This window comes from Pieris napi, chromosome 12 (genome assembly GCF_905475465.1).
Source record: "Pieris napi chromosome 12, ilPieNapi1.2, whole genome shotgun sequence".
Lineage (NCBI taxonomy): Eukaryota > Metazoa > Arthropoda > Insecta > Lepidoptera > Pieridae > Pieris > Pieris napi.
The window spans coordinates 4,474,834-4,488,581 of record NC_062245.1 but is presented as its reverse complement, the minus strand read 5'-3'; the positions used below and the strand labels follow the sequence as shown (position 1 = coordinate 4,488,581).

At 35.1% G+C, this 13,748-nt stretch overlaps 1 protein-coding gene across 1 annotated transcript; it reads left to right on the top strand.

The window, feature by feature from the left end:
• The first annotated feature begins 1,826 nt into the window (after positions 1-1,826).
• On the top strand, positions 1,827-4,719 carry LOC125054641. Its single transcript, XM_047656649.1, has 3 exons — positions 1,827-2,309; positions 4,284-4,571; positions 4,690-4,719. Exons 1-3 carry the CDS (start codon positions 1,827-1,829, stop codon positions 4,717-4,719), a joined length of 801 nt encoding a protein of 266 aa, XP_047512605.1.
• Positions 4,720-13,748: the final 9,029 nt, after the last annotated feature.

Genomic DNA, 13,748 nt, shown 5'->3' with positions numbered 1-13,748 from the left:
TATTTTTAATGTAATAAACTCGCATTTAATTGTTGACTTTAAGGACTTAATCACTAATACTTCTACGATATCTCTCTAGGGAAGGTACGTCTTTCCATCACAGCAAAAAAGTTTTTGATAAAGGCTGATTTCGTTATTATGAATAAAGCAATGTTTAACTTGGCGATTATCAAATGATTTTAATGATACATTATACTTAGTATTGTCTTTGATTAACATAACTTAGGTTCATTTGAATAAAACACTATTTTGACCGGATTGAAGTTATGTATTATTATAAATTTACAACTATTTAACATAATTTTAAATTTATCCGACGTTTCGCGTGCTTTACAGCGTGCGTGGTCACGGTGACTGAAGACAAAAGATGTTGAATGTCAAAAAGTATCACAGCTGCATAGAAAGTTGGATTATCTGTATTTATTTCCCCGGAGTTGGTATCGAATAAAAGATGGAGGGTTTTGGCAAAAATGGCTCACGGTGTCCTCTATTTTCGCGGATTGTGTTTCTTTTGAGATTTTAATTTGGATATTATTGGATCCCAGGTGTTTGACAATTTTAGGCCGTCTTCTCTATTGAAATTGGGGTGTTTTTTGATTTCAATGGCTTCGCGTACCATTCTTGGGAAGAATCTTTTCTCTTTCGCAAGTACTTTCGGTTGGTCAAAGCGTATGTAGTGATTAGGCCTATCTAGTATGTGTTCACAGACTGCTGATTTTGTGTGTCGTCTATGTCTTATGTCTGCAATGTGTTCTTTGAGTCTGCTGGACATATTACGTTTAGTTTGCCCTATGTAAGACAGGCCACAGTCGCAATCCAGTTTGTATATACCTGCATCTTGCAATGGGGTGTTACTTTTGATTGGTCTTAGGAATTGCTGAATCTTCTTGTGCGGCTTGAAAATTGTATGAATAGAAGCTCGTTTTAGGATCCGGCTAATTCTATCTGTAACTCCCTTTACATATGGTAAGTAGGCTGGCTGGCGAGGAACTGTTTGTGTCTTGTTTTTGTTTTTGTGATGCAGCCGGGGGATGCGCAGCTTGTTTCGGTGTAGCACCTGTTTGACATGCTGTAGTTCCTCCTCGAGGTGGGCATCATCACAAAGACGTTGGGCTCTCTGAAACAAACATTTACCGACAGAAAGCAGTTGTGAAGGGTGGTGGTGGGATTCACCATTGAGGTACCTATCTGTGTGTGTTGCCTTCCTGTGTATTGTGTGACCTAGTGTGCCATCTGCTTTGCGTATAATTAAAATGTCTAAAAAGGGCAGACGGTTGTTGTTTTCTTGTTTAACAGTAAATTTAATGTTCTTGTGTATTGAATTTAAATGTGCTAGAAATGCAGATATTTTGTCATTGGGGAGTACTACAAATGTGTCATCGACATATCTCTTGTACAGTCGAGGTTTAACCGGGGCATTGGCCAGAGCTCTCTCCTCAAAGTCCTCCATGAAGATGTCAGCGACTATAGGTGACACTGGAGAACCCATGGCTACTCCATCAACCTGCACATAGAACTCATCTTTCCACATTAAGTATCCTGATGTGAGACAGTGTTTTACAATATCTACATAATCTGGTGACATGTTTTGTTCTCTAAGTCTTTTTGCAATAATATCTAGGCAGTCATTTAGTGGTAAGTTTGTAAATAGTGACTCAATGTCAAAGCTCACCATGGTTTCATTGTGGAGTAATTTGAGATCTCTCAATGTTTCCACAAAATGGTAAGAGTCCTTAACATGAGCACTAGTGTGCCCCCTGAGAGGGGATAATATTGACACTAAGTGTTTGGCTAATTTGTATGTGGGTGAGTCGATATGACTGACTATGGATCTTAAAGGATTGTTGTGTTTGTGTATTTTTGGCAATCCATACAAAGGGATTATAAATAAGGGCTTAAATTTTGCAACGGCACCGCGAAAAATCCCTCACGAAGAAATTGTTAGTTACGTAGAGGAATGTATATTCAAAAATACGATCCCAAAGGATGAGGCTGAAACCATGGTGAGCTTTGACATTGAGTCACTATTTACAAACTTACCACTAAATGACTGCCTAGATATTATTGCAAAAAGACTTAGAGAACAAAACATGTCACCAGATTATGTAGATATTGTAAAACTCTGTCTCACATCAAGATACTTAATGTGGAAAGATGAGTTCTATGTGCAGGTTGATGGAGTAGCCATGGGTTCTCCAGTGTCACCTATAGTCGCTGACATCTTCATGGAGGACTTTGAGGAGAGAGCTCTGGCCAATGCCCCGGTTAAACCTCGACTGTACAAGAGATATGTCGATGACACATTTGTAGTACTCCCCAATGACAAAATATCTGCATTTCTAGCACATTTAAATTCAATACACAAGAACATTAAATTTACTGTTGAACAAGAAAACAACAACCGTCTGCCCTTTTTAGACATTTTAATTATACGCAAAGCAGATGGCACACTAGGTCACACAATACACAGGAAGGCAACACACACAGATAGGTACCTCAATGGTGAATCCCACCACCACCCTTCACAACTGCTTTCTGTCGGTAAATGTTTGTTTCAGAGAGCCCAACGTCTTTGTGATGATGCCCACCTCGAGGAGGAACTACAGCATGTCAAACAGCTGATGCACCGAAACAAGCTGCGCATCCCCCGGCTGCATCACAAAAACAAAAACAAGACACAAACAGTTCCCCGCCAGCCAGCCTACTTGCCATATGTAAAGGGAGTTACAGATAGAATTAGCCGGATCCTAAAACGAGCTTCTATTCATACAATTTTCAAGCCGCACAAGAAGATTCAGCAATTCCTAAGACCAATCAAAAGTAACACCCCATTGCAAGATGCAGGTATATACAAACTGGATTGCGACTGTGGCCTGTCTTACATAGGGCAAACTAAACGTAATATGTCCAGCAGACTCAAAGAACACATTGCAGACATAAGACATAGACGACACACAAAATCAGCAGTCTGTGAACACATACTAGATAGGCCTAATCACTACATACGCTTTGACCAACCGAAAGTACTTGCGAAAGAGAAAAGATTCTTCCCAAGAATGGTACGCGAAGCCATTGAAATCAAAAAACACCCCAATTTCAATAGAGAAGTCGGCCTAAAATTGTCAAACACCTGGGATCCAATAATATCCAAATTAAAATCTCAAAAAGACACACAATCCGCGAAAATAGAGGACACCGTGAGCCATTTTTGCCAAAACCCTCCATCTTTTAGTCGATACCAACTCCGGGGAAATAAATACAGATAATCCAACTTTCTATGCAGCTGTGATACTTTTTGACATTCAACATCTTTTGTCTTCAGTCACCGTGACCACGCACGCTGTAAAGCACGCGAAACGTCGGATAAATTTAAAATTATGTTAAATAGTTGTAAATTTATAATAATACATAACTTCAATCCGGTCAAAATAGTGTTTTATACATTATACTTATTAAAAAATTGATCAATTATTGTGTTTACGTATAAATAAAACTTCCGTATCTAATAGACGCGAAATTAATTGAATTTAAAACTTCGATTGCTTTATTGCAGAAAGGAAACGAAATTATTTTTCTAAAAATCAGATATAGGAAGGGTAAAGGAACTTTTACTTGCAACAATTGCGTGTTATCATCGCGTGTAAGTGTCATTTACTTGACAAACTGTCTGACACGTCCAAACAACTCTCGTTCTAGCACATACTTAATGCGCCTCTCACGTCATATGCAGACTTCTGCAAGCCACTTTTGTCTCCATCTATTGCAGATCTATATTTATATACAAGTCACAAAGATTTAATATTTGACGACTCATTGGTCTAGTGGTTAGTACCCCTGACTGCGATTCCATGGGTGCCGGGTTCGATCCCCGGCTGAGACGAACATCGATGTGATTATCATTTGGTGTTGAGCTTAGGTCTTGGGTGTTTAAATATGTATTTATATGTCTATCTATCTATAATATGTGTTAAACTGAACGCATCCACTTAATATTATGTAGTCTGTATCAGTCAATGTAATCTGTATCTGTCAATGTAGTCTGTTATAATAAATATATCGCCCCTGTCTTTTCCAAGTAATTGAACGGTTCGCACCATTGTCTAACTCAGCTGTTTTATTTATTTCTCTTTACTAAATTCCTACTCTAAATTCTAAAATAGTTTGTAACAGGTTATGGGCCCAGACGCCCGGATAGAAATAGGGAAGTAGGATTTATAAAGTGATAGGCATCACGTTGATGCAAATTGATTTCGTGATACGTTGCGACGTCATTAACTTTTCAGCTTACAATGGCGGACCCCCGTTTTGCTCAAATTGATCGTTTGGCGGGCCGTGATAATTATCCTACATGGAGTTTCGCGGTGAAAACCTTTTTAGAGCATGAAGATTTGTGGAAATGTGTCGAGACATCGGGCATGGCTTTTACGAAGACCGAAGATACGAAGGCAAGGTCAAAAATAGTCCTTCTAGTTGACCCTATGAACTATGTTCATATCCAGGATGCCACCACGGCTAAGGAGGTATGGGATAACCTGAGAAAGGCTTTTGATGACTCCGGCTTGTTGAGGAAGGTAGGTCTTCTGCGGGAACTAATTACAACAGATCTGGAAAGTTGTGGTAGTGTTGAGAACTATGTCAACAAAATCATCACATGTGCACACAAGCTTCGTAATATTAAATTCATTGTAGATGATGAGTGGCTCGGCACATTATTATTAGCCGGGTTACCAGAGTCATATAGTCCTATGATTATGGCTATGGAAAGCTCAGGTGTGTCCATCACTGCTGATTTAGTTAAAACAAAGATTTTACAGGATGTAAAGTCTCCGGACAACTCATCTGTTTTTTTTTCAAATTTCCACAAAGGCAAGGCAAAGAATAGTAAATGTTCAGGTTCTAAAGCAAATAGTAAAGGTCCCAGGTGCTTTAGGTGCAATAGGCATGGTCATTTAGCCAAATTTTGTGCCTCAAACAGCTCAAATCAAAAGAATAAGTCTGAAACTATTAATACTTCTTCTAGCTATGTTGCAGCGTTTCCAGCCTCACCAGGCCTAGAGAGTGGATGCTGGTACATTGATTCAGGAGCTGCAATGCACATGACAAACAAGAGAGATTGGCTTTATGACTACGGACCTGCTTTAGTAACAAACATTAAAGTTGCAGACAACAAAATATTAACAGTAAAAGGCTGTGGTAAAGTAAATATAGAAACATATGATGGTGAAAGTGAATTAAAAATTGGTACAATACAAGTAAAAAATGTTTTATATGTGCCAGATTTGGCTGTTAATCTTCTGTCAGTCCGCCAAATGACACAGAATAACTGTCAAGTAAAATTTAGTAAGAATACATGTAATGTTTATAAAGAGTCTAAATTAATTCTCACTGGATATATAAAGAACAATTTATATGTGGTTCATAATGAAACTTATGCTTTGATGTCATCTGTACATCTATGGCATCAAAGGATGGGTCATCTAAATTATAATGATCTTCAGAAACTTAATGAGTCTACAGAAGGAGCAGATATAGAATCAAGTAGAGAGGAGCATGTGGTATGTAATACTTGCTTAAAAGGTAAGCAAACAAGGCAACCATTCAAACATGCTGGCACAAGGGCTTCCGCCCTCCTGGAGTTGGTGCATTCAGACGTATGTGGGCCAATGGAGGAAAAGTCTCTCGGTGGTGCCAGATATTATGTCACTTTTGTCGACGATTGGTCTAGAAAGGTATTTGTTTACTTTATCAGCTCTAAATCACAAGTACTCGAAAAGTTTAAAGATTTTAAGCTACTAGTAGAGAATCAATTAAATGCTAAAATTGAAACACTAAGATCTGACAATGGAAAGGAGTATGTCAATGAAGCATTTGATAAGGTTTGTAGGGATTCTGGTATCAAACGTCAACTCACTATACCCTATACCCCCGAACGGAACGGCATGAGTGAGAGGATGAACCGAACTTTAACAGAACGTGCTAAATGTATGCTTATTAATTCTGGCCTACCTAACAAGTTTTGGGCTGAGGCAGTAGCCACCGCTGCATATGTTATCAATCGCTCACCAACAAAGTCTTTACAATATAAAACTCCTGAGGAATTATGGTCCGGCATTAAACCTAATATCAGTAACATTAAAGTGTTTGGTTGCAGAGCTATGATGCATGTGCCAAAGGAGAAGAGGTTAAAATGGGACTGTAAGTCAAAAGAGGTTATATTTGTAGGTTATTGTTTAGAGTCCAAGGGTTATAGATTGTTTGACAAAACTGAAGGAAAAGTAATGAGAAGCAGAGATGTAATGTTCCTAGAAGAAAGTGTAAATAAAGATTTTGCTTTTCTACCACTTACTGAATCGCAAGTAGTTATAAATGAAGATAATTTAGATGATACTACTGACATGACTTTAAAGGAAATTGATAGTGCAGTCTGTGCAAGTGATGATGATTATGTCCCGGAGCATTCTATATCCAGGAGTGAATCACCTATAAACAGAATTAATTTAAGGCCTAGAAAACACAGAGCTATGCCTACCTTCCTCTGTCAGAATGAAATTGAGAAATCTATTGAGCCAGATCCTGAAACATTGGAGCAAGCCTTGCAATGTGAAAACTCACAAAAATGGATAAGTGCCATGGATGATGAATACAATTCATTATTGGAAAATAATACATGGACTCTGTCAAAACTCCCTTATGGAAGGGTTGCTATTCCCTGCAGATGGGTATTTAAAACTAAAATAGATGGCGATGGAAACGTCACAAGATATAAGGCAAGGTTGGTTATAAAAGGTTATCAGCAGAAACAATATATAGATTACAATGAAGTCTACGCACCTGTTGTGAGATTAAGTTCCATTAGATACCTGCTTGCAATAGCAGCTAAATATCAGCTCAAGATAGAACAGCTGGATGCTGTCACAGCATTTTTACAGGGTGACATAGATGTGGAGCTATACATGTCACAACCATCCAGATATGATAATGGGACAAAAGAAGTTTGCAAATTGAACAAATCAATATATGGTTTGAAGCAAGCCAGTAGAACTTGGAACAAAAAGCTTGATAATTTTTTGAGTAGTATTGGATTTTCAAAATCGAATGTAGATCCTTGTGTCTACTATAAATATGAAAATAAACATGTTATGTTTATAACTATATATGTTGATGACATTTTGTTGTTTCACAACTGTCAGGAGTCAGCAAACAATATAAAAGTAAAAATGAAGAATAATTTCAAAATGAATGAGCTTGGAATTGCTTATTGTTATATTGGACTTTGTATTTCATACAGTTCAGAAGGAATAGCCATTGATCAAACTAGGTACATAGAAAATACATTAAGACGTTTTGGTATGGAACAATGTAACTCAGTAGGAACTCCAATGGAACCGAATATAAAGTTTTCAAGTTCTGAAAAATTTGAAAGTATACCTTACCAGGAAGCCACTGGCTGCTTATTATACATCTCACAAGGAACAAGGCCAGATATATGCTATGCAGTGCATACATTATGTCGATATAATAGTTCTCATACAGAAGAGCATTGGAATGCTGTTAAGAGGTTATTTCGATACTTACAAGGTACAAAGTATCTACAGCTTGTATACAAAAGTAATGTTGATGAAGAAATCACTGGATACTCAGACTCTGATTGGGCTTCCTGTACTGAAGACAGAAAATCATGTACTGGATACATTTTTAATTTCCAGGGTGCAGCGATATCTTGGAATTCAAAAAGGCAGCAAACTGTTGCCTTGTCTACTACTGAGGCAGAGTATATGGCGCTCTCAGCTGCTACTCAAGAAGCTATGTGGCTGAGACAGTTGCACTGTGAACTGTGGCCTTCTTTAAAGGTTACACCTATTACTTTGTACTGTGATAATCAAAGTGCTATTAAACTTACAGGTACTTACAGTTATCATGCTAGGAGTAAACACATTGATGTTCGTCACCACTATCTGAGGAACAAAGTTGAATGTGGTGATGTCAAGATTGAATATGTGGGCACTGATTCGATGGTTGCTGACTGCCTCACCAAAGCCCTACCGAAGCCCAAACACCAGCACTTCCTCATCGCTATGGGTTTGCGTTCAAGGGAGGATGTTAAACTGAACGCATCCACTTAATATTATGTAGTCTGTATCAGTCAATGTAATCTGTATCTGTCAATGTAGTCTGTTATAATAAATATATCGCCCCTGTCTTTTCCAAGTAATTGAACGGTTCGCACCATTGTCTAACTCAGCTGTTTTATTTATTTCTCTTTACTAAATTCCTACTCTAAATTCTAAAATAGTTTGTAACAATATGTATGTATATCCGTTGCCTAGTACCCATAACACAAGCTTCACCAGCTTAGCATGGGACCTAGGTCAATTGGTGTGAATTGTCTTTTAAAAAAAAAAAGTAATAAAATAATTGAAATTAACTTTGTCTGCCGCACACCACCTATTTGTGTAATCACTGCCAGTAGAAGTATTTCCCGAAATTATACGACGCTAGAGTCTTCAAGAAAGAGCGTACCATTGTGCCAAGGGCAACATGGAAAGCCCCTCCAGGGTCGGCACTTTTTTTAACAGACTGCTTGTTTGCCTCCTGACCCATATAAAAGGCTTTTAAAATATTTATATATATATATATAATATAAAAATGTTGTATGTTTGTCAATTATTATAATAATGTTCTGTTATTAAGGAAGAAATACGGTCCGAGCTGTAACGACTATCAAATCCCTTGGCATTAGACAAAAAAACTGCAAAGAGCATGTCGTTTGGATGATATATCTATATTTAAAAATGAACAGTTAACAATTGAGTGTAACGTAACGCCTATAGAGGCATACTTCACAAACTGTCATATATATATTTTATAACGAATTATTTTTATTGAGACAAATCGCTGCTACTAGTAGTGCGGTCTAGCTGCAAGTAAGGCTAATGAGTTATATATTCTAAAAATATATACAATAAAAACTTCCTATAATTTTTAATAAGTCAATGTATTCATTGTATTATTTTAATTGATTTAACACTTTAGCCCTTACCACATATTATTTATGTGTCAAAAATTGACACGAGGAATAATTTGCCATATAAATATTTTAATATTAAGGGTCTGTTTCACAATGTATAGATAAGTTCTATATAAGTTCCAAATTAGGTATTTGTTACTTATTGGTAGGATAAACACTATTGTTGTGTTTCACGACTGTCAGATATCACTATTCGTCACATAAAGTCCATCATAAGTTATGAGTCCGATGAATGTCAAATTGCACGATTTATCTTCCAAATAATTTATGTGTTGCATAGCTATTTGGTACTTTATCCATACATTGTGATACAGACCCTAAGAGATATAATTTCGTAAACTTACTTAGTATATAAAAGGCTAATATATAAATCGTCATATTTTCATCGATATATGTATTCATGTAATAAGAGCTAATCTTATTTTTGTATTCAGCTTTTCATTCTTAGTACAAAAATATTTTTCACCGTAAAATAATTAAGTAATTACTTTGACCGCCTTTTGTTAAAACTAATTAATTACAAATTTCCTAAGCGACTAAACCAAAACCAAGTATAAACGAAAATAACTAGCGTAAGTCTTATAAAAATTTGATTAATACGAAATGAAATAAACATTTCCAGTACAAAAGTGTAAAATGTATACTATTATTACACTAATTGTAATCTCTAAAACTAGTTAACCTTATTGTAACAGTGTTTTAACAACGTACATTTTCGTAGAGTTTTAAGTAACAATTACTGGTTGCTAAAGTAAATTTCAACTAAACTAAAATAAATCAAAGTAAACAGTATTTATTTATATAAATTTTCCGAATATCCAACTTCTTGATTCAACAGGAACAATACGCCTAAAGAGAACTAAACTGTTTGAGTAATTAAAACGAGTGTAGTTATTATAAGTGCAAGTACGGTATCTCGGACACACGAACATAGTGCCAAAACATTATAGACTGTTAATGAGAATTGCCTTAGTTTAAGCTATTCACTAGTATTGTAGAAAATCCATTCAACATAATATTACTTATTAGCCAAAATTATTGTATAGGCTTTATTGTAATTCATGTAAATTCGCAATCTCTTTTGTGAACTTTATTGAAAGAAAAAAAATAATTACATATTACAATTTTACACAATCCAGTTTTAGAAGCAGCCTCTTCGCTGCTATCGGTTAATTAATACAATATTTTTACTTTTTTATCACTCAAACTATAGTTTCAAGCAGCTCACTCCTTGTAGAGCATTATTAATGGGTAAAAAAAATTAAACTCGCGTCAGGACACGTGACCTGATCCAAAATTCGTAAGACAGCTGGTGCGGCGTATTTAATCTACTATATAAAAATAAGTCGGGTTTTCCTTCCTGACGCTATAACTCCAGAACGCATGAACCGATTTCCACGGTTTTGCATTCGTTGGAAAGGTCTCGGGCTCCATGAGGTTTATAGCAAAGAAAAATTTCAATAGAAAAGCGGGATCACCAAACGAAATGTTACATAAAACGAAGCCATCTGGTGGCGAAACGGAGTTCGCCGAGTTTTGCTAGTGTAATATAAATTGTCATGTTTGTGTACGATAGCGCAATAAATAAATATTGTATTCTACCACATAAAATTATTTAATTATACTGATAATTAAAGCGATTCGTGCAAAATTATTCGCTAACCATTCCAAAATTACAAAAAATGCACAACGTTAATATTCAAGTTTTTACTTCTGCCGGCACTCCCGGAGTGCAACCCGTCGTTTTTTTTCGTTTAACGATTTGCTTAAGGGATTCTAAACTAAGTTTATCATAAGCCAACTGTTAAATGCATAGTTGTTCTGTGGATATATTGGTTGTTAAAAAATATATTTTTTAATAATCTGATATTCGTTTAAGTTAAGCAAAATCTAAACATATTCTCATGATAAAGGAAAATTAATAAGGAAAATGCTGAAAAAACTTAAATAACGTTAAAGACCTAACCTTACCAATCGATTATAAGCCCAATTACACTTACGATAAGGGATATTTTATTACTGTTGAAATTTTTATTTCCCTTTCATAATATTCCAGTATTAGTATAAAATATTATCTCGTGGATTAATTTTACAATTCATAACAAAAGACTTGTAGGAAACGCTTCCTGATTTCGAGAGAAAACCAATATTGTTACTACAAATAATTACGGGTTCTTGGAAAATTATATGAAGCCAGATAATATATTTTGTCAGGATATCACACCAACTTAACGCCCTAGAACTTTATTAACTTCACTTGAAATGAATCAAGATACAACTTTCGTTACCATAGTATGGTTTCCGTAAGCTTGATTTATTTAAGTCAATTAAATTAAGAAAATTAGATTCGCATCAGTTGTAACATGACTGATAATTGTTACCCGCTCCTTTCGCATTTGATTTTGTTTAATCTTTCATATACAAGTCACAATATTTAAAGACAAAAAAGTAATCACTTGAATCTAAAGATTGGACTTGGACAGATATATATTTATACATATATATATATTTACTATTACGTAAAATTTGGAAGGTTCAGGTTAATTTCCAGTGCTGTAGAGAACAGCACTTGTTTGACTTCTATATTTATTAATTATCCAATTGATTCTTTGAGACAGACCGCATACGAAATATAGTTACAACTGTGTTGGAGAGAATGCAGAAGAATAAAGAAGTGACGGTTAAGAAAAGGAAACTTGAATATTTCGGACACGTCTCTTAGGACGAAGTGTACCTAACACCAAAAAATATGAGCTTCTTCAACTAATCACACAAGGCAAAGAGCCAGGTAGAAGGAGACCTGGCCGCAGACGCACGTCTTGGTTGAAGAATCTTATCTGGTTTGGTCAAAGCACCAAGTCATTGTTCAGAAGCGCGGCATTCAAAATTAAAGTAGCCATTATGATCGCCAACCTTCGAAATTAGATGGCACTAAGAATGATTCTTTTGATTCTTTTCCTTTTAAACCGATTATATATGTTATTGATTTTATAATCAATCACATCTTGTTGAAAGTAGATTGATGAAGACTATGGATACGCTGTTCTAAACATAGAACTCAAACACAAAATTTATTACATATTTCATTACGTAATTTTCGTAAATATATTGAAATATTTTGTATATATTATGAATTCCATCTTTGGCTACATTTTTAGTATAATTGTTTTTTGTTATTTATAATCTCAGTCAGCTATAGAAGTACACATATGTAAACATAATTATATGAAAGTTAACCTCCTCATAAATATTATAAAGAGGAAATAAAACATACATTCGTATGTATCGAAAACTAAATGCCACATACATAATTCAGACATTACATCGGGGAAAACTGCATGAAAAAATATTACTTTCGTGTGACGATCTTATAAATGGCTGTGGAAAGTAAAGACACGACATGTTGTCACGCGAATTAAATTTTAATTATCCAGATATTATGTATACTGTTTGATCATGAATTTATTCATTGGGTAAAAAGTTTGGTATGTTAGGGTGAGTGTACAATAATAATACAACTAAGCGTTGTGTCCTACCGTCGTTAATAGGCAGTAAGTTAAATTAAAAGATAAGACAATAGTTGAATTCCGACCTAATGTTTCGATCTGTAGGGTGATTAATTAAAATAATAATTGCAGGGGCGCTGCGATTAATCTAAGATGTACGTTCTTAGTCTCTTATGTTTTAAAAATGACGTACTATCAAGTAAATTCGAGTGAGCTCGATAAAAATAGGGTTATAAATGTCGTATCCAAACACAACATTTCTTCGAATTATTTTAACGTGAAATCTATAATAATTTTATTTTCTTATTAAAAAATACTGTCGCTACAACCTTATATAGGTAAGCATCAAATTTATTTATCTGTTACGTGATCATTTGTTTTATCTTATAGGCCAGTAAGTTTTATGCCCCACTTTCTTTATGTTTCCTCGCGATGTTTTCCTTTATCGTATGAGCTAGTGAAACATTCTATATTGTATTTGTAATGTGTCAAGCCCACAGAAACATGGCTTTGGGAAGCAAAGCGTTTAGTAGGAAACTGTGCCGGTACTGGAATATTTGTAAAAGTATACAAAAATAGCAATAAATTGAACAATCAAAAAGTACGTACACGATACCTTCTCTATACAGAAACATATAGTCACATAATATGTCTCAGTCTATATTAAATTAAATAATGATTATTTCCCCACTATGCACACTGTTATGACTTTATAAATACAGAGACAATATCGCTGTCCATAGAAACAGCTGTTCCAATTTCAAAAGAAGAGAAACTAGATGTCACTAGGTCCTAGAAAGTCACAGATAATATTACAGGTATAGTGTACTCTCACCTTTACTTGTGCGTGTCTATTAAAAATATATTGACGCAATGCGCACGTCGAGCAAAAATTGTTATTTATAACTATTTTTTATATTATATAATAATGTAATGTGAAATATAGACGTCGTTAGGAAGATTATTAGTAGTAATGATAAAATACTCCTCTGAAAGTTGTTTTATTTGCCAAATCTTATCAAATTATTCATTATCTGTGGACTAAATGCTTTGTGTGTTTAACTATATCTGAGAAATAGAAAGTCTGCCCTTGAAATAAATTTGTCCTACACAAGTTGAAAGTAATCCCTTCCGTTAATAAAAAAATAATCCGTAATTGATCCGTTTTATATTAAATTAATATATCTCTTTTCATCACAACTAAAACGCAACCA